A 22,507-nucleotide genomic window follows, 5' to 3' on the forward strand; every position below is an offset into this window, starting at 1 on the left:
ACTGACTGAGTTACATTATGTTGTTTAGACTGCATCGCTCGATGACTTGGAGCTTTCCAAAGATCTGAGGCCCACATGTTTCTCCACACGGAAAAGCAATGTTTAACCACCCATGTGACAATATCCCAGGCAACTCTGAAAGAGGACGTGCCACGTTTCTGAAAAATATCGACTTTGTGAAATAACATTTCCCAACCTTATTTACCGTGGTCTTGGAGAATCCCAAGAGGAAGCATGCTCTAATTTCACTGGAAAGCAGTTAAAAATCTTTTTTTTAATCTCAGGGCAGCAATAGCCAACACCAGAGGACATCCGTTTAAGGTGAGTGGAGGATAGTTTAGAGGAGACGTCAAAGGTCAGTTTCTTTTACACAGAGTGTGCTGGATGCTTGGAATGTGTTGGGGGTGGGGGTTGATGATGGTGGAGGCTAAGTACAATGGGGACATTTAAAAAACTTAGAAAGGCACATGGATTTAAGAAAAATGGAGAGTTATGGGCTGTGAGGGAGGGAAGAGTTAGATTGATCATGGAGTAGGTTCATTTTGCTGTACTGTTCCACCCAAATGCTGGCAGGTGTAAAAACACAGTGCTGGAGAAACTCAGCAGGTCACCCAGTGTCCTTTCTACTGTAAAGATACATCACCGACGTTTCGGGCTTGAGCCCTTTGTCAAGATAGGTATCTTTATCTTTTGCTCAGACCTTGACAAAGGGCTCAAGCCCGAAACGTCGGTGTTGTATCTTTACAGTAGAAAGGACACTGGGTGACCTGCTGAGTTTCTCCAGCACTTGCATTTACTTCAACCACGGGGTCTGCACACTTTCACTGGGAGGAGGTGATTTATTAGCATTTTAGCCACCTGCTTTTTGAGAGGTGAGGGGAAACAGTCAATTGTCGAACAAATTCACAAGGGGGTGTGTCTTGGTGAGCTATGGACAGGGTTTGGTTGTTTGACCGATGGACATCTCACCAAGACTTGGTATGCAGCTCTGTCAGTCTTACAGGAGAAATTTTGAAGTGTAGTAGAGATCACCCCTGGAAATGAAGCGCCTCAGAGCTTGCCACGGTGTGTAGCTGCTTTCAGGTGCGTTCTCTGCCAAGAATGCGCCTGCAGAAGCGGATGAAGAGCTTTGGCATCATCGTTCAGGTGGCAGCCCCGAAAGCACTGTATTGTCCAGCTGAATGGGAGACGCCTCAGAGTGCATACCAACTCCTGTCCACTGTAGCTTTCAGGCAGCTGCATTCAGGTGCCTAGGGGGCCTTCAGTGCTCTGGCGATGATCCCTCCTGGAGGAGGGTTAGAAAGTGCACTTCGGAGGCACCTCCTGCTCTTTCAGGAGGGTATCCTGAGAGCTGCATAGGGGTAGAATATCAGGGTATTCTGGCCACCTGAAAGTGCCTATAATGAGCACTTCCTGGACTGAGCACAGTGGAATGAGAAGATCTTGGCCAAGGGTATCTCTCCCTGGAACCTTGGCACAACATGCCAGAATGTTCACCATTGTCCACTTGCTACCAGACATGGGAAGATCAGGCCCTAATGCTGAGGAGGGTTGTGTGTGTGTGTGGGTGAGGGGGTGGGGGCGGTGGGAGAGGTGGGAAATAGAATTCTTACCCTGTCATCCACACTGACCCTGAGTTCACCCCAGCAGCAGGATCAGCAGAAACGTTGCCACACAGTGAGTGGGATTCGACCCTGTGCCCACTATGTGACCTGACAAGGATGGAGAGGAATTAGGCCAGGGAACTTGCCCACACCATGGCCAGGGACGGAGGACACCATGGCCACCAGGAATACTTTGAACACCCTGCAGGTAAAGGAGGGGACTCCTCAGAGAGCTGAGAATGTTGGTCAAAGTAGCAGTGGCCAAGGTCAGCAGCTGAGGGGGGCTGGATTCAGCACAGGAATGCGAGTGCCAGGTCGAGGGGGAAGTTGATGGGGCAAAGGGGTCCAAGGTGGGTCAGAGCCCATCCGTGAAGCACCTGCAGGTGCATTTGCAGGCCAATAATTGGACTTAAAACCATCTGGAGTCATAATAGTCTCCAGGGATTGGGGGAGAACAGAACGCTGGGGCTTGCAGCACTGCCCCAAACTCTGAACGCTCCCTCCTGGTCCCAGACCTGCTCAGGTCGCCTTTGCTCTGACCAGCTGATAAGGTATGCGCACGTCTTAAAGGGGAAACCGCTCGGGCGTGGAGTCCCCAGCCTGGGGTAAGGTGTGGAGGCCGCCTTCTAAGGGTCCGGAAACCTTGGCAGCATGGTCGAGTCCACTGAGAAATGACCAGCACACAAACTCCCAAGCAGGCAGCTAAAGATTGACAGCAGGGCTGCCGACCGGCCCGAGTCACAAGGTCCTGGCTTCTCCTCAGCCCTTCTGAAGCCTGACCCGTTCAGCTCGTCCACTCTCTGGCTCTGGGCTGGTCTTTCCTGGCCTTGTTTTTGTGTGCGAAACCAGCATTTTTGTTTTCCCTCCGCGGCAAGTCTCAAACTGCTGGAAGTAAGAATTAGTCGGACACTTGCAATGGCACCATTTGGGCCTGTGGTATAGCAAGGCTCCGCACTTTACAGAATACACAAGAGTGAGAAGGATTGAAGGGGAATCGTGTAATGATTGGCTGAGATTATTGTATTTTCTCCAAATACACAGTATTTGTGGTACAGATACATTCACTAGTATCGTTTCTTTTACATTTTATAAGATAAAGCTTCCACCATATGCTGCACAACCATTGTTGGGTGTGAGTTTCTTGCAAGTAAATGAGGGTTTCCACTGTCTCCACGGATAAAACACCCAGATGGCAGCCCGCTTAAGAATTCTTCTGCTGAATTTTGACAGTCACCGTTTTGATTTCAGTGTATTCCTTCAGTCCATATTCTCCCCTGAAGATACAAAATCATATTTGTCACTTTCGGTGTTTTGAACATCACTATTGTAAATTTTTCCAAAGCTGGGGTGGGTGGGGGGGGGAAGGTTTAATTTGCACATTTAACGGAGGACGTGTCTGCAGAAATTCAACAGCACACTTTGGTGAGAAACACAGCGTTCTGAAATGCGAGTCAATCAACTTACATCTCTCGGCCATTGCCAGACATCTTAAATCCCCCAAAGGGACTCTGGACGTTTAAGGCATTGTAACAATTAATCCTGCAATAAAGAAAGAAGGAATTTAATTTGATTTCAATTGCTGTTCGGGGAAATGTTTGCAGCTACAAACCGCTTGCCCTGGGATGAGTTGTAACGGGATTGGCGGCAGGGAAGTGTTGCAGACAAGGCAAAGCTGGACACGGGGACACAGGGAAGGGGGAAACACAAGCAATGAGGAGCAGAATAAACCCGAACGAATCAGGGCAGATTAAACTTAAATAACGCCACGTTTCAGTCCTCTTCCAAAACCTTAATGAAAAGTTGCCCTGTGTCAGTAATTATAGTACAGTGCAAAGGATTCAGGTCTTGGACTAATTCCTGCTCTTTACATTCTTTGGTGCCGAGCCAAGATTTCTAAAATATGAGTCAATTTGGAGCACGCTTTAAATGAGTTGGTGATTTGATGTTATCAGTCCAACAAAATCTGATTTTATGTATGTAAAGCTCACACACATTCATGGTCAATCAAACAAAAATATGTCCTGCATTTTAGCATTTGTCCATTAAAAAAAATACACGTTCTGCATTAAATTGTTTCCAAAAACATGTCTCCGTTGGATAGCAGATGATATGATGTAATAAATGGGATTAAGACTCATTGTAATTCAATGAGAAGTGATGGAGTTGCTGCATTTGAACGGGTCCAGCCACAGTGGTGTCACATCAGGTAGAAAATGCATCCATACAAACTTAGGTGACTATCTGCCTCAGCACAACGGAGCACTTCTGAGTTCAAATCGAATTGCTTTCCACCGAGCTCATTTCAAAGTTGGCTCCTCACTCGTGTTAAGTGGTGGGATCAGTGCCGTCTCTGGACGTGCGTGTGAGAAGGCAATGTTTTTCTGCATACATTTCAATGCTTTTATTGGTACACTCATTCGCAGTCGGAGTGTTAACCCCTGAATAATAATAAAATAGGTTCAAATTGACTTCGAGTCCCCCCCCCCACCACATAGCTATTATGCACATTATTAACCTTGCAATATTCAAATTCCCAAAGGAAGTAAAGGGTAAAAGGTAAGGGGTCACTAGGGTTGGTGTCACCCACAGAGGTAACTCATGGTGTCACCCCCTACCCCATGGACCTCCTCCCATACCAGACCACCCAGAATTCTTAAATGTGTTTTGTACTAAATTTTACTCATAAACCAGAATTCCCTACATCACTGAACATAACGGCAATAGTCATGAGATAAACAACTAACAAAATTAAAATTGCATCTTGAAATACGCATGGCAGCAAAGAAAACAACAGCGTGTGCTGGTAGCGACGAAACCACGTGATTCGAAGCGTCCATTGTCATTGGGTAATAATGGCAACTCTGACCGGAGCACATTAGAAGGTAAATGAATTTCAGCCTTGTAGGTGTATTGATACATGGAAGCTTACGAAAAATATTTTTGTTGTTATAACTAACTACAGGGATATTTTTTTATAAAAAAGTAATATATTTCTGCTGAAACATTGGCCAGAAATTTTATAGACACTCATTATGGTGTCACCCCACCCCCTCAGATGGTGTCACCCGGTGTGGTCCGCACCCCCGCATGACTTTCACTTCCTGAGAATGCTGCGTGACCTGTTAAGTTTCTCCAGGGCGTTTGTGTGTTGCGTTCGACCCCAGCATCTGCAGACATTCTTGTTTAACAACATTAATTTAAGTTTGGATCTGAGCAAGAGATAACCTGAAATTGTATCTGGAAGCAGATACAATTGAGCTTGTATCTAATCATTTCCGATCTGCAGATTTCCAGTCCCTACCTCAAAGACCCATTCCATTGGGTAGGCCTGGATCTCTGGGGGAGGTGGCTGGATGGAATTGGCTGCAGCTGCCTTCTGACCCAAAACCAAGACCAAATTCAGGACAGGAAGGGTCTGCAAAATTTTGGCTCAAGCGTACTCCATGCCCCACCCCTATTAGCAAGTTAGACCAATGAGTAACCTGGTCTTTATCCCTCTTACACACATTACATTTCCCACTCAATCACCAAGACAGCAGGAGATATAGACTTTTTTTTCACTCCACAGCAAAAGCCCAAAATACAGAAGATATGCACAATTCCAACCACACTACAGGCAAAGAAAACAACTCAAAGATCAAAAGAATTCTGGACATGCAGAAAATCATTGAGCTCTCTAACTTATAAACGATATTCTCACATGATGTTTCATGTCTTGGAATTTGTTCATCCTGACGACAACACAAGACATCAGATGAGGTAAGTGAGATGGGCCCAGAGAAGGAAGTTGGAAACCATTTAAAACAGGAGGTTGGGCAGTAACTTGTGCCAACAAGAGCTTGAGCTGCAGTCTGTACTGTAACGGGATTGCCAAGTTTCTAAAGTAGAGTGATTCAGAAACACACCAACTGATTTAAACAACCCAAATCTATTGTTTAGAGACTGCTCCCCTCACACAGTATTAGAATGAGACTTAATTCACAAGGTGCCAGAGAGGCAACAACCAATCTCAGTTGACCCCTAAAACACATGAGAGATATTGTCTGCAGATTTACTAAAATGTTGCTTGGATTGCAGTATCTTGAATACAGAGAAAGATTGAGTAGACTGGGTCTTTATTCATTGGAGTGTAGAAGGTTGAGGGGGGATTTGATAGAGGTATATAAAATTATGAGGTAAATGTGAATAGGGTCTTCCCCTTGAGGGTTGGGGAGGTTGGAATGAGGGGTCATAAGTTAAGGGTCAGGGGGCAAAAGTTTAGAAGTAACGTAAGAGGAAGCTTCTTCACTCAGAGAGTGGTGGCTGAGTGGATGACCTTCCAGAAGAGGTGGTTGCAGCAGGGTCAATTCTGCCATTTAAGAAAAGGTTGGATGAGTACATGGATGTGAGGGGGTTGGAGGGTTATGGCCAGGGGAGCAGGTAGGTGGAACTAGTGGAGTTTCACGTAAATCGGTGCAGACTAGAAGGGCCGAGATGGCCTGTTTCCATACTGTAATTGTTATATGGTTATATAAGTGTGAAATAACACATTTTTACAATGAAGAATGAGGGAGTGCATCGCAGAACACCCTGAGAAGGCAGAAAGGCGATTGTTAGGGCCATGACAGACATTTTTAACTCATTACTGCAGGGCAGGAGAAGTTCCAGAGGATTGGAGGATGGCAGATGTGGTGTCGTTGTTTAAAAAGTGCTGCAAGGATAATTCGGGTAACTACAGCCCTGTCAGCCTGTTGTCAGTGGTGGGGAAACTGCTGGAGAGGATGGTCTCCAACAAACATTTGGATGGTCAAGTGAAATTTGGGGAGAGCCAATATGGAAATCAGGTCCCAAAAACCTCAAAGATGACAGCACAGGTAGACAGATTAGTGAACAGAATGCTTTCATTGGTTGGGGTATTGGATACAAGTGCTAGGGCATCATGTAGAAATTATATAAGATATTGTTGAAACCACACCTGGAATATTGTAGCAGTTTTGATCTCCTTGTTGTAGGACGGATATTATACATTCCTATAGTAAGGTGACCAAAATGACACACAATTTTCCAAGTGTGGCTTCACCAATATCTTACAAGGTTAGAAAGGGTACAGGAGAGGTTTGCAAAGGTGTTGCCAGGATTGGGGAAGTTGCATTAGCATGAGAGACTCGAAAAACCAGGTCTGTTCTCCTTGGAGCACAGGAGATAGAAAGCGGATCCTGTTGAGATCTACAATATCACGAGGGGCATTGATACAGTGAAAAATGATAATGTTTCCTAGATTGGGAGAATCTAAGACAAGTGGGCCTAACTGTAGGTAAGGGAATAGCATTTAGAAGGTGGTGGGTACAAGGAACGAGCTCCCAGACAGAGTGGTGGAGGCAGGTACATTAATTAGCCTCCTTTAAAAAAGCATGGATAACTGCAAGGATAGGAGGGGATTGGAGGGGTGTTGAACCAACATGGACGAAAGCAGGATGGAAATATTGTTCAGCGTGGATAAGGTGGGCCTGTGAGCTTGTATCCATTGTAAGAGGAGGAGACAATAGAGGTCTACAAGATTATGAGAGACAGAGGTGGACTGCCAGCACTTGTTTTCCAAGGTAGTGTGATGTTTCTTTTTTATTGTAATAAAGAAACCTGGGTTATTTTTAAACAACTATCTTTATCAGCTATCAACTCAAGACTGTGTGGAGGCATCCATCTTGAATCCAACCCAAGCTGGCACAAACTAGTCTCCAATCCCCTCTAGTGGCCAGGAAGATCACTAGCACTATATCTTTCAGGCAGGAATGGCAAACACCAGAGGACATAGGCACAAAGTTAGGGGAACATCAGGGGTAAGGTTTTTATACTGGGAATTGTGGGTGCCTGGAGTACCTTCCCTGGGATGGTGGTGATGGAGTCTGGAATATTAGGGACATTTAAGACACTCTTAGACAGGCACATGGATGAAGAAAAAATAGAGGGTTATGGGGTAGGGAGGGTTCAATACTTTTTTTTAAGGATATATGTGTCGGCGCAACAGTGAGGGCTGTTGTGTTCTATGTTCTATCAATCTGGATGAGTCATTAAGTGGTGTCATGGGGACAGAAAACAGAAAGACTTAGGCACCCACAAAAAGACCCCTTAAAGTGATAGAGTAAGTTGGAAACTGTCTCCATAGCAGACTTCATGGCTCTATAAATAGAGTGTGATATCTTGGTGACCTGGTAAATATGAACACATCCCTGGATAAAGGCAGTTTTGGGGCATCACCCTATCAAGGCCAGACCCTGATGAAGGGCTCAAGCCTGAAACATGGGTTATATATCTATCTTTGTTACATAAAGGAAATCGTTTGACCTGCTGGGTTTCTCCAGGGTTGTGTTTTTACTTCAAACACGATGTCTGCAGACAGGATGGTGATTTATTGGAATAGAACACAGAGCCATACAGCATAGAGACAGGAACTTTGGCCCCCCGTGTCTGCGCTGAACATGACGTCCAAATCAAACACGCTGATAGATATCCGTTCATCCCCTTCATAGTGATCTGTCGATCTGGAAACCTCTTCAATGCTACTGTTGAATTTGGTTCCAATATTAAGAATGAGTGAGCAGATGTAGATAAAGGGAAATTTAATACATTCAGTATTAGGGGAGAAACTGTTTCCATTGTCAAGAGGTTTGGTGTGACACGTCTTCTAAATTCCCCAATAAAAATAATTCAGGTGCGTGAAGATATCGAATTCCAGTATTTTTTTTTCCCAGGAGATTACCCAAATCTTCCCAGAAAGGCCTCACTTTAGGGCATGACCAGGCTGAATGCAAGAAAGTAATTCTTTTTAGACATTTGAGTGAACCCGCTGCTTTTGCAAATGTCTAACCAAAACTAGAAATCCTCAGCAGCAAAGCTTTGCTTTCCTGGTGGGGAAAGCATTGATTCAATATGGATATCGAGAACCAGGCTCCTCTCTCAGAAGCTGACTTCTGATCTCATTTTAGACAGCTATGTTTCCACCATACCAATGGAACTGCATATGACCTTACCAGACTGTTCCGGCCTGCATGGCTGAAGACACTGTCAATGCCTTATCAATATCCTTCGTGAAGACAGCAGCTACCAGCCCAAACTGAGAATTATTGGCCCTTTTCACCACCTCTTCCATGGTCTTAAACTTAATGATGAGTTGAACTGGGCCAAAAATCTGAAATAAGAGAAAGAAAGGCTCAGAATGATAATTGGCAGCATGAATAGGAAGACAGAATGTATAAACAGGGAAGATTTGGTGGTTTAGCCTCTTGTACCTCTTCCTTTGCTATCTGCATATCATCAGTCACGTTTGAAAACACAGTCGGCTCAATGAAGAACCCTTTCTTTCCCAATGATTTGCCACCGCACTCCAGCTTTGCTCCTTCAGCAATGCCACTGAGTACAAGTTCAAGGACTTTGTCGCATTGCAGTTTGTCAATCTGAAATCAGAGCATGAAACCCATCACTGCCAGCTAAAGGGTTCTGCACTTGGCAGAATTCTGCTTCATCAGGCACGCAGAAAAGAATATAACAAACAGGAGAAAAATACATGTTTGCGATGTACTGTAGAGCTCTTTTGTACTGTTAAATAAAACAATCTTGCATCAAACTCTAAAGGATCCAATGTCATCATGTCCCAAGACCAGCCCCATTGAAAATAAACTTTGATATGGTGCTGTGAAAGGTGCATCAGGATAGCGTAGTGGCTAGTTGAACTGTGACAGAGTAGTATATAGATATGTTTTTGGGAGATAAATTGGGGCAGGTTTGTTAGAGTAGGTCACATATAAACACTTTAAAACAGATCTTATTTGAAATACTGGAGCTCTGCTAATGCTAGACATATCAGCTCCACAGCTTTTGCAAGAGCTTTGGAGAGTGCCCAAGAGACTTCACTAATGAATTGTTGATACAAAAAGGCAACAGATGAAAGATCTTGTTGGAGCCACAGATTGTCTGGAAGAGAACTTGCTGTTCTAAGAGGGTCATGTGCTTTTTCAAGCAGAGAAAGTCAAACATGCTTTCTCTCTAAGAGAGAGAGAAAGAGATCACTTCTTCAGTGTTACAGCCAGCAGAAGCAGATGCGACTGGAACAAGACAAGCTGGGAAGCTTGTGGAAACCCCCATTTGGAAGACAGGCTGGTCAAGGCCCTTGTGGTTCATGAAAGAGGAGAGGACTGGCTGTTTAATGTTTCATTTGGAATAAAAGAAACAAAAAAGAACTCTGTGGTGACCTGAAAGAAAGAGGTTATCACATGGAGAACCCTGAAAGGAGCAAGTTTTGTCAGCAAGATACTGGAGGGCCTGATTAAAAAGAAATCAGTTGTGGATGTACTGGAACAACAAATCGACAAGAACCTTCCTGAGCAGTAACCATTTACCTTTCAAGCACCAAAGCCTGGTGAACTTTATCAATGTTAAATTCTGTGCACAGTCTAAGAATTGCCTGCAACCAGTGAACTTGGAGGAGTGAGAAGTGAGATTGGACTGTGAACCAAAGAACTTTTCTAAACTTACATACACGTGTGCTTATGTTTAAAGATAATTAAAAGCAACTTTTGTTTAAATAACCATTGTCTTGGTGAGTATCTATTGCTGCTGGGTTTTGGGGTCCTCTGGGCTCTAAACAAAACACCTTTCCAGTGCCTGTCAGGAGTTTCCACATTGTGTCTGCGTGGGTTACCTCCGGGGCCTCTGGCTTCCTCCCACCGTTAAAAAATGTACTGGGGGTTGTAGGTTGATTGAGTGTAATTGGGTGGTATGAGCCTGTGGGCCAAAAGGGCCCGCTAGTGTGTTACATGGCTAAAAAAAACCATGCAGAGCGGAAGGAACGTTATCCCAAGAAGTACAAACATTGGAAGTTTTCTGTCTCTGGAATGCAATGCTAATATGTGCACGGTTTATGAAGATTAACGTTAACTGTTTCCTTCAGATGCTTGTAATCTGATGGGTAAGACAGGATGAACATTGTGTTTTCATTCTCTGAACAAAGACTCGGAGCTCCTAAGAAACTGAGATACAGCGTGATATGAAATCTCCACTAATCATAAAAGTGGATGAATATTGACACAGCAATATTTTTGTTTGCTTTACTCGACAAAATCTTACTTGAGGCCCTTGCTCAGTGGCAGGATCAAAAGGGTTTCCCACTGTTCTTCTCTGTGCACGCTCTGTACTCTTTTGGACAAACTCCTCATAGATTGGCTCCTCCACGTAGATCCGGGATCCTGCTGTGCAGCACTGGCCTTGGTTGAAGAACACTCCCTGATGAGCCTGCTCCACTGCATAGTCCACTGTGAGAACATGACAAGAACCAGGCAAAAGGGTTAGTACTTCTGCATCATTAACAGCCTTGACAATAAATTGTAAAATGTTCCCAAGCAAATGTTTACAACATCAGTAAACTACATATTTCTAAAGTAAATATCACAAAAAAATTAGGATAATGCAGTACAGCTTTTTATTTTCATCATGAACATCTGTGGGCTGAGAGGATAGTGTTCCCCTAGGGTATGAATAGGTCTGAGACTTTTCTCTGACATTTGAATGCTTGGCCACGAGGAACTAGCCAGTTCTTCCTTTATAAGTTCTCGTTGGTCAGTGTCTGTCAGACCCGCTGTTTCTGTGTTTACTTTTCTCTTGTCGTGTCAACTCTCGCCAGGAAGACAAGAGGCAAAACGGCTCAATGTGGCGGTTTCATCTTATTCGTTCCCTGCCGCACGTCCCAGGAGGAGAGGGTTCCTCACGCTCACTCAGTGGGCTCTTGGAAAGCAGGAATGAGTTGCAAAACATCAGCACCAGGCGACACAACTCTGATCAGAACTTTAAACAACAGGCAGTGTTCAACAAGCAGCACGAGGATTGGCTTGTGTCCATTCAACCCAGACAAAGTTTTGTGTGTGTGTGTGAATGTCCTTGTGTGTGCGTGCATGTGCATGTGTGTGTGTGCACGCGCATGTGTGAATGTCTGTGTGTGTGTATGTGTGTGTGTGTGTGTGTGTGTGTGTGTGTGTGTGTGTGTGTGTGTGTTTTTATCTATGTGTGTACATGTATTTAATAGGCCTGGCACGTGTTTGTGTGTGTGTGTGTGTGTGTGTGTGTGTGTGTTTTTATCTATGTGTGTACATGTATTTAATAGGCCTGGCACGTGTGTGTGTGTGTGTGTGTGTGTGTGTGTGTGTGTGTGTGTGTGTGTGTGTGTGTGTGTGTGTGTGTGTGTGTGTGTGTGTGCTCTCACCTCCATGTGTAGATGTGCTGGTGCGCCTTAATTATACACAATATTGTATATTTTAAGATAAACCTACAATCAGCATCTGCAAAGATAATGTTTGGGCTCTTTCCGCCCAGCTCCAGTGTAACTCTCTTCAAATTGCTTTTCCCAGCTGCTTCCTGGATCAGTTTGCCAACCTAACAGGAAATGCAAAATGCAAACGTTAGTATATATAGATGTCAAAACAGCCTGTGACCAAAGTCAATAAAGGCAAAGTAATAAATCTTAGATAGAGAGAAATATCTTGAATATTCTTCAGAAATGTTCTGTTAATTTGTATTGAAACAGATTGGTTGAGGTAAATGTTAACCAGGGACATGGGCACCTTTGGTTTGACACCAGTCATAACTTGCCACCAGTGTGATATATGTGAGAGGAGAGGTGGCTTCACACTGTCACAGCTGCTGCCCATTCACAGACCCCATTCCATGGGCAGTCAGAGACTTTAATGCTTTTTCTTTTTAAAGCAGCTCACACTCAAGGCCCACTGGAAGCCCTGCCGAGTGACGGATGGGTTTTGTAGTTAATGCAGCTGTTATCTCAGAGAGTTGGGTGGGTGGGATTTTCACTCCTTCTATTTACTTTGATGGTCGTCCACATCCAACTCACGTGAGAGTGTGGACGCATGTCGGGCATTCAGATGAGGAGCTGATTACTTCACCAGGCGAAGAGCGCCTTCATGTGCAGGAGAGTCCGAGGGATCGGTTTAAATGGTTGCCCACTTGTGGTGGTGTGGTCAGCGTAATACTAATACAGCGCCAGCGACCCCAGGTTCAAATCTGGCGCTGTTCATAAGGTGTTGGTACATTTTCCCACATTCCAAAGGCATATAGGGTTAGTAGGTTAATTAGTCATATGGATGAACTTGAGCACCACGGGGTCATGGGCTGAAAGGGCCTGTTATTAAATTTTTAATTTAGACAGACAGTACGGTTACAGACCCTTTCGGCCCACAAGCCCGAGCCGCCCAATTACACCCATGTACCCCTGGTACATTTTTGGATGGTGGGAGGAAGCCATAGACCCCGAGGAAAACCCACGTGGACTCAGGGAGAACATACAAACACCTTACAGACCGTGTGGAATTTGAATCCTGGACCCAGTGGCTGGTGTTGTAAAGGTGTTGTGGTGTCCAAAGTGGGCAGCCCATTTAAATCAATCCATCTGACTCTTTTGGCCAAGTGCACAGCGACAGGGTTGGAAACGCTCCAGGAGGTGTAGGTGAATTGGGACTAAATTGGGTGGCACAGAATTGTGGGCCAAAATGGCCTGTTACTGCGCTGTACGTCTAAAAATAAATAAATAACTAAACTGCTACGCCAACCGTGCCTCCCTCTATCGTGCTGTACGCCTTAATTTTTTTTTAAAAAGGCACCTATAAATAGCAATTACACTGGCAAAGGTAATGAAATTACAAAAATCACTGAGCGTCCTGGCTCATTTGCTTGTGGTTTTTGTACAAGGAACAGATGGCAGAACTTGGCAATACTTAAAGACACAATCAGCGTGAACACTCGCTCTGCTTTCTGTACAGATCTAACTGTGTCTCAGCTTCTTAGGCAGTGACCCCCTGCTACATTCCCATCCAATTTCCACCTGGAGGAGACCATGACTGCTTTCTAAAGGAATGCTGTGGGATCAGGCCCCTTTCCGGAGAGGGGCTTCAGACCCGGCTCTTCAGAGCATCAATAAGAGGGTACTGAACTGCCAGACGTATCGCCTTTTGAAGAGATGTTAAGCTGTAGAGCCTCAAGATATTAGAGAGTGCAAGGGAGATTTACAAGGATATTGCCAGGCCTTGAAGAAAGGAGTGCCAGAGAATGAGGGAAAATTTGAAAAAGGTATCCAAAATTATGAGGGTCATAGATTGATAAAATGCAAGCAGGATTTTTCCACTGAGGGGAGGTGAGACAGGATGTAAAGCAGTGGTTCTCAACTTTTTTCCTTTCCACTCTCACACCACTTTAAGTAATCCCTATGCCATCAGTGCTCTGTGATTAGAAAGGGATTGCTTAAGGTGGTACATGAGTGGAAAGGGAAGGTTGAGAATCACTGCTCTAGACCCAATTGTTACTGAAATATTTTGCTTGAGAAAAATTGTCACTGGCCCATTTCCTTTGGAGTTATGAAACCGTGCACATATCGAGTCAATTAGGGATGATTCAAACTTCTTCTTTCCACCCATATACCACCTTAAGCCATCCCTTATTAATCACAGAGCACCTATGGCATAGAGAATACTTAAAGTGGCATGTGAGTATTTCACTTTTTCTTTCAAGGTTGAGAACCACTGAACTAGAGGATATGGGTTAAAGGTGAAAGGTGAAATATTTAAAGGGGACATTAGGGGAAACCAGTCAAAGAGTGGTGAGAGCATGGAACGAGCTACCAGCTGAAATGGTGAATGCAGGGTCTATTTTGATATTTAGGAAAATTTTGATGGGTACATCAATGGGATGGGAATGGAGGGCTAAGGTCTGGTTGCAGGCCAATTGGACTGGGCAGAATAATAGATTGGCACAGACTAGACAGGCCAAAGAGCCTGTTCCTGTCCTGCAGAGTTCTATGGTTCCATGTAAAAGATATTGGTCTTAAAATGCACAAGTTCCTTGCTCATTTTACAAGTAGAAAATGTTCATCTGAGCTTTCAGGGTGTGGTGCTGTGGATATGGGGACTCACTGCATTGGGAATAGTGCCAATATATACAGAAAATTTCTGATAATCCATGGTCTTTGGGTCTGGCAGATTTTCATGGTGATTGGAAGCTACTCGTACTGACACCCCAGTGCATTTATATTTCACAGTTTTGTCACATTTCACATCTCCATCCCTTGATGAAGGCCTCAAGCCTGAAATGTCACCTCTGTATCTTTATCTTTGCTACATAACGTACACTGTTTGACCTGCTGAGTTTTTTCAGCGTTGTATTTTTACTTTATCACATCCTCTATCACCCTGGTAACAACGTCTTTGCACTGCCACCTTTGGCCTGAACACCAACACCTCCTCCCCCTCCCCATTCTTCCCCCTTTTCTCTCCCCAGTCTTTAATTCAGACCCCTTACACCTTGAGGACTGGCTCAGACCCAAGACGTCAGTAATATATCTTTACCTCCTATGGATGCTGTGAGATGGGCTGAGTTCATCCAGCATTTCTGTGTTTGTTTTACCTCAAGGATCAAGAACAGTTCAGGGCTTTTGTACTTCCCCTTGTAACACTAATCACGGACTGCTTCAACACCACTGAAGGATGAACTGCACTATTGCAAAGTTGTTTTCTTTTAATTAGGATTTCTGCAAATATTTGTTATCTATCCATCTTATGCAATTATTGTATCTTTTAATTTAATTTAATTAGTTTACTATTGATAGTTTTTCATTACAAAGGATCTGTTCAGCTGCAGTCCACGTGTACATTACACAGTATGTAGGACAATAAATATTTTAATTTTACTTCCATTAAGTAAGGCTAGTTTTTGCAGATTTTCTTTTTAATAAGTACCAGTTCGGCTGCAGCAAGTAAGAATTTTAATGCACAATGTGTAATAAACTCATCCTCATTAGCATAATATACGGCTCAGTAAACCTGGAAAAGGGAGTAATTTAGAGAACTTGTGAGTTATTAGTTCATATGAAGTCAAGTTTATTGTCATCTGATGGTACAAGTACAACCTGATGAGTCAGCGTTCTCCAGTCCTCAGTGCAAAACACGCAGACACACAACCAGACATAACACACATACAGACGAACAATACATATGCAGGACAAGTATTCATCTATACAAATATTGTTTTGTACATATTAGAGCCTCGCAGGGTCAGTGTGAGCAGTTCCTTTGGTCATTCAGCATTCTCCCTCCCCGTGGGTAGAAGGTGTTCCTCAGCCTGGTGGTGCTGGCTCTGATCCTCCTGCATCTCTTCCCTGATGGGAACAGCTGAGAGATGCTGTGTGCAGGATGGAAGGGGTCCTCACTGATTTTGCGCACCCTCTTCAGACAACCATTCTGCAGCAACCGTACCACACTGTGATGCAGCTGGCCAGGATGCTCCTGTAGAAGGCTGACATGATGGTGGCCAGTAGCCTTGCCCACTTCAATCTGCTCAGTGTTCATGCTTCACTATGTGGAAACCAGCTGAAATATACAAGTCCCTATGGACATTGCTATTGGCTGCAAGCCTCCGCTGTTCAATACTTTCTGGACACACAAACCAAGCCCACATTCCAGCCCCGACTGTGGCTCTTGTCCTTCTTGCACACTACTGTGTGAGACAGTCACTGAAACCTAAGGATGTCTGAACAATCGGATCCTGGATTCTCTGAGTTTTGTTGGGCCTGCTCCCAAAAGAGATTGAAAGGCCACTTCAGACCACTCCACCACCGCACTCCTGCACCTCATATGATCGGGAAGTTGGTAAAGATACCACCTTGATGTTGTCCCACAGAAAGCAGCAAACCTCGCCAAGCCCATCAAGTGTGTCAACCTCCGATCCATTGAAAAGATTTGTACGAGTTGCTGCCTCAAGAAGGCGGCCAACATTGTAAAAGACCCCCACCCCCCCCACCCCTCCCCCCGGTCTGCAATCTTCTCTGGCTGCTCCATTCGGCCTGAAATCCAGCCCCTCCAGGTTCCAGAACCATTGTCCCCAACACCTATTCGTTTCTTGAACCTCCCCATATTACTCTAACCATACATGACTCCACAACCACCCACTGAAACATCACATTTTTGTGCATTAACTGCAACAATGAATATTTATCTACCTTTTCATATTTATTATCTTTTTCCACATTATGGCATATTCTGGTATTTTTAATTTAAGTAGACATACAACATAGTAACAGGTCCTTCCAGCCCATAAGTTCATGCTGCCCAATTAACCTATACCCCGGTATGTTTTGAACGCTGGGAGGAAACTGGAGTCCCCAGAGGAAACCCACGCAGACACAAGGAGAACATACAAACTCCTTACAGACAGAGCCGGATTCGAACTTGGGTTTACTGGCACTGTATGTGGTGATTGTTACGCTAACTGTGATGCAACAATTAATACTAAGGTTGATCATGTATCCTATGTACCAGCAGGTAAGAATTTTGGAACATTGTACATATGCTAAGACAATAAATTCCAATCTCATCATCTCAAGCTTCTGGGGCACATTTCACTTCCCCTGAACTGAACCTGTGGCCCAAGGCTGTGCATTATTCTCAGCCCCTTCTCTGCCCTGCCTCAGCCCCTCTCACCCACGAGCAGGCTAAAGTCCACCTTCTCCCCAGGCATGGCCAGATCCTTGACCATCCAAATGAGACCGGCGAAGCCATGGTCCCACCACCAGGGCCAGTGAACTCGGTGGTCCCACAACCAGGGCCAGTGAACGCAGTGGTCCTATGACCAGTGCTGGCAAATCCAATGGTCCCACCACCAGGGCCAGTGAACCCAGTGGTCCTATGACCAATGCTGGCAAACCCAATGGCCCCACCACCAGGGCCAGTGAACCCAGTGGTCCTATGACCAGTGCTGGCAAATTCAATGGTCCCACCACCAGGGCCAGTGAACCCAGTGGTCCTATGACCAATGCTGGCAAACCCAATGGCCCCACCACCAGGGCCAGTGAACCCAGTGGTCCTATGACCAGTGCTGGCAAATTCAATGGTCCCACCACCAGGGCCAGTGAACCCATTCGTCCTAAGATCAGTGCTGGTGAACCTAGTGGTTTCAAACTTTTACTTCTACTTGTACTCACTTCCTGAACAAAAATGATGGCTGCACTTGCTTATGTGGCTCCAGCTGAGTGGTAAGTCTTGTTGCTGTGGCCCTACCATGGTGAAGTAGTCCACAAACAGTGACCAGGGCTCACTGATGCCACATCCCCACCCTCCTCTGATGGCCTTTCAGACAGCTCCTGGTCAGCAGATCCTTCCGCAGGAATCGTCTCCCTATGTGACTCCCTTGTCCACTCATCCCTTCCCACTAAGCGCCCCCGTGGCATCTACCCTTCTGCACGCACCCATACTGCCTCCATCACCATCATTCAGGGCCCCAAACGGCCTCAAACAGACCTGACAACTTCACTTGTGTGTTTGCAGGTGTCCTCTCCCCTATCCGGTGTTCCCGTTGTGATTCCTCTACATCGGAGAGACTGGGCGCAGAGTGGGAGATCTCTTCATTGAGCTCTCTCTGCTGTGGATCTCCCAGTAACCACCCATTTAAATTTCCAGCCCCATTCCTTTCCTAATATACCTGTCCATGCTTTTGGAGGAATAACACCTCATATTCTATCTCGGCACCCTCTGACCGAATGGCATTAACATTGACTTCTCTGATTTCGTTTAGCCCCCACATCTATCCCTCTATCTCCTTTAGTGCTCTGACTCTCTGTACAGGTTTTCAACTCCAAACTCATGGCATTTGAAAACACGCACCAATGGAAAATGGGGCTAGTCTGGGAGATCAAAAGTGTTCAAGAAAGAGTCATTATTACGTGCTCCCAGTTCATTTTGATTTGACTGGGACTTTCACTTTAAGGGAATGAATCAAGCTGCAAGCCCTGCAAGCTTTGGAGGTTGACTGTGGGCTGACCGGCTGGGGACAGCGTGTACTCAAATTCACTACTTCTGAAGAGAGAGGAAGGCCCTGGAACCCAGGTGCAGAGACCAAGTGACCAACATATTGAAGAAACAGTAAACTGTTAAGGAAACAGCACTTGGAGAGCATCTCTGTGAAGGGATACTGTGCTGAAGTGGCCTCATGTGGTAATAGTCAATTTGTCTGATTTCTCTCTGTAAGGAGAATGAGTATACCCCACCGTAACCAAAGGAACAGTCACTTTTGACGGGGGATTAGTGTACCCCACCTTGACCAAAGGGAAGGTAATTTTTGAAAGGGGATTAGTATACCCTACCTTGACCAAAGGGAAGGTCACTTTGAATGGCTGACCCACAAAAGTGTTCTGAAAGCAGAGGAATACTGCATTTGAATCGTGACCATTGTGAGGACCATTTCAGCTGATCCATGAAAGAGTTCTGGAAACTTTGTGAAAATCACTTGCCTGATAAGGACATTCCTTTGGAAGCACCTCAACAAGGATTTCATAAGTTTACAACCGTCTGTCACCCCGGTCTCTCCCACCTACTCAATAATTGATCAATTTAAGAGTCTTCATGTCAACAGTGGATTTCTGAGTCTGGATTTCAAACTGATGTTCCAGAATTGGCCCTGAACTGTAATGGTTTGGAATATTTTCCACACACAGACACACACACATAAGCATAGTTGGGGGTTAATTTTATATAAAGTGTTATATAATTTGGTGATTAATAAATTAAAATATTATTTTAAATACAACACTGTCTGGGCTAATTTCTATTGCTGTTGTTTGAGTAAATAGCAGGTCATCAAATATGTCAGATGGACTCCTGGATTCACTCCCTCTCCAGTAGTCAAGAGGATGTGCGATTTCAGTAGGTGCTCACTAGGCTTCAGCACTAACCGAGTTTGCACTGTGGCGTTGAGCAGGTGCTTTGCTTAAAAGGACATTCACTGGGAGTGTTGCTTAAATAAGGATCACAGAATTACTGAGGATCCCGACCATCCATCACACAGAATCTTTGACCCATTACCATCAGGAAGGAAGTACAGGAGCATCAAAATCAGGACGGCTAGGCTGAGAAATACCTTCTTCCCACAGGGTGCAAGATAGATGAATGTAATCTTGTAATCTTGCAAATTATTCAGAATGTTTTACATATTTATTTTATATTATATTTTTATGTATGGATGTTATTATTATGTGCTGTGTGAGAAATATAGTGTGTGTGTGTGTGTGTGTGTGTGTGTGTGTGTGTGTGTGTGTGTGTGTGTGTGTGTGTGTATGTTTCTGTCCTTCAGCTGCAGACCCCTCGCTGGTGTGTGTGTGTGTGTGTGTGTGTGTGTGTGTGTGTGTGTGTGTGTGTGTGTGTGTGTGTGTGTTTCTGTCCTTCAGCCGCAGACCCCCTCGCTGATGTGTGAGTATGTGTGTGTGTGTGTGTGTGTGTGTGTGTGTGTGTGAGAGTGTGTATGCATATGAGTGACTGAGTGTGTGTGTGATGTGTGTGTGTGTGTGTGTGTGTGTGTGTGTGTGTGTGTGTGTGTGTATGTGGAGAAACACAGTTTTGTCTGATCGTAAATTTACAGTCAGTTGATTATAGTCTTGAACTGGAATCCAAGTCACATTGAATAATTTATCTCATAAAAATCCAACCAGCGTTTCCAATGTTTTCAGTGTTTTTACTGAATGATCTCATTAAACATCCTTCTGAGAGTTGTGATGATTGCAGGGTTCGATTTACAACTTCCATATAAATTAAAACAATAAGTGGAGCACTTCAGGACTTGCCAGTTAATCACATGTGAAATGACATTGTGTCCTTATCCCTTAATATATGAGCAAATAGGCAGAAGGCAAACTCTCTGCAAATAAGATTGATTTCCAGTCAATCTGCTTGATGTTGCTCAATAGTTTGACTTTGGCCAAGAGACTGGGCAACTCCCTTGTACTTTTTTTCTGAAAACTGCTGTTGAAAAATTCTCTTCCCCTGCACCAACCAGATTGAACCTCAATTCCCGTCTTTTTCTTGGCAAATTGATCTTTCATAAAGTTGCTTTTCTCAGCAAAATTATGATGTTTTGAACTTCTCTTAATTGCTCTCTCATTCCTTGCCCTCATGTCCCATTCACCTATCTCCTTACCTGTCCAAGCACCCACCCCTAACAAAACCCCAAACATAATTCTAATTTTAATTTAGAGATACTGCATTGTAAAAGGTCCTTCCACCCTGCAAACCCTCACCGCCCAAATTCACCCACGTGACCAATTCTCCTCCTACGGCTTCGGAACTTAGGTGGGAACTGGAGGACCTGGAGGAAGCCCATAGAGAATGTACAAACTCCCTGGCACTGCAATAGGATTGTGCTAACTGCTCCACTAACCGTTCCACCCTATTCTGTCCACTATCACCCTGCTGTACCTCCTCTTCAATTTGTTCACGTGTTCAACCCTCCCCCAAATCGTCTCCTGAGCTATGATATTTCTCTCCTACTACTTCCCTGCCCAGCCAACAAACCTCACTCACATTTTGGCCACCTGCATCCCTTCCCACCAACCTTGTGAGCAAGTTCTTTCCTCCAAGAAACTCACTTCCCTGTATCCATGGGGTGATTAGAGACATCCCTCTTTGACTTTCTCTTCCCTTGACAGTTCCCTGCCTGAAGAGCTGATCTTCGACTCAGTTTCCACTTTGAACAACTTTTAAACTGTCCAAATTGCAGTAAGTTCCGACTTCAGCAAGTTTGTGTTAATGTTTACAAGGAGCACTCTACTGGAAGTTAAATGTTCAGCCCCGGCATTTGGAAGGAACAGTCCATGCCCTTTCACACTGTAGACTCAGAACACATACGGTATGTGGTTTCCCTTTATGGGAAGACTGATGCTCAAACCAAAGGAGACTCCAGCACTGAAACAGGCCATATGGCCCATATAGTCCATACCAAATTCTTATTCTGCCACTGACCTGCACCCAGTCCATATCCCTCCATACCCCTCCCATCCATGTACCTATCCAAAGTTTTTCTTAAAGGTCAAAATCTAGCCCTCATTCACCACTTTAGGTGGCAGCTTGTTTCACACTCTCATCACTCTGTGTGAAGAAGTTCAGCCCAATGTTCTCTTTCAGCTTTTCACCCTTAACTTACGGTCCTCTGGTTTGTATCTCATCTAACCTCAGTGCATTTACAATATTTACATCCCTCAGAATTTTGTGTACTTCTATCAGATCTCCCCCTTTCTCCCACGCTCCAGGGAATAAAGTCCTGACCCTGTGGTTCTCAACCTTTTTCTTTCCACTCACATACCACTTTAAGAATTCCCTATGCCATCGGTGCTCTGTGATTGCTTAAGTGATTTGTGGGTGAAAAGAAAAAGGTTGAAAACCACTGTTTTAATCGTCCGTCATTGACTCGTTATGTGCACAGTGTCAGAACTCCAAAGGAAATGGGCCAATGACAATTTTTCTCAAGCAAATTATTTCAGTAACAATTGGGTCTAGAGCAGTGATTCTCAACCTTCCAACTCACATCCCACCTTAAGCAACCCCTTACTAATCATAAAGCACTGACGGTATAGGGATTGCTTAAAGTGGGATGTGAGTGGAAAGATAAAGGTTGAGAACCACTGTCCTAACCCATTTAACTTTCCCCTGTAACTCAATTCCGCAAGACTCAGCAACATTCCTGTAGATCCTACTCTATCGAAATGTACAGACAATACTCCAACCTTGAGTGCTTCTCCACATGTCACTGATGGAGATTAACCTTCCTCCAATTTAACCTCACTCTGCTTCAATTAAAGTGAATCAATACAGGACCCACTTTACTCTTCAGTTTGGGCTAGTTCAGTCTCCCAGCCACCTCACAAAGACCACACAAACTTGCAAATCTTGACTGTTTCCCCATTTTCTCTTGGGCTCTTGTCAGATCTCAACAGAGCAATGCATAACAAAAATTAAGAATGCAAGAAATCTGTAGAAGGAATGGAACAGCAAAAAAAAAGCTTTGAGAATTGCAGAAACAAAACTCCCACACACCTAAAGCTTTAAGAGCCCAGCTGG

General features: G+C 44.5%; 1 protein-coding gene across 3 annotated transcripts in view; it reads right to left on the bottom strand.

The window, feature by feature from the left end:
* Positions 1-763: 763 nt before the first annotated feature.
* Positions 764-22,507, bottom strand: part of aldh1a2 (aldehyde dehydrogenase 1 family, member A2) — a 203,590-nt gene continuing 181,846 nt past the window's right edge. For all 3 annotated transcript variants that reach the window (XM_069912020.1, XM_069912022.1, XM_069912023.1), the window contains exons 8-13: positions 11,900-12,002; positions 10,704-10,888; positions 8,870-9,034; positions 8,612-8,769; positions 3,069-3,143; positions 764-2,878 (exon numbers count right to left, since the gene is read on the bottom strand). In XM_069912020.1, coding sequence (XP_069768121.1) covers positions 2,806-2,878; positions 3,069-3,143; positions 8,612-8,769; positions 8,870-9,034; positions 10,704-10,888; positions 11,900-12,002 — 759 coding nt within the window. In that variant the 3' untranslated portion in view covers positions 764-2,805. The remainder of the gene's footprint in view (positions 2,879-3,068; positions 3,144-8,611; positions 8,770-8,869; positions 9,035-10,703; positions 10,889-11,899; positions 12,003-22,507) is intronic.

Source organism: Narcine bancroftii, chromosome 14, assembly GCF_036971445.1.
Source record: "Narcine bancroftii isolate sNarBan1 chromosome 14, sNarBan1.hap1, whole genome shotgun sequence".
NCBI classification, from domain to species: Eukaryota; Metazoa; Chordata; class Chondrichthyes; order Torpediniformes; family Narcinidae; genus Narcine; species Narcine bancroftii.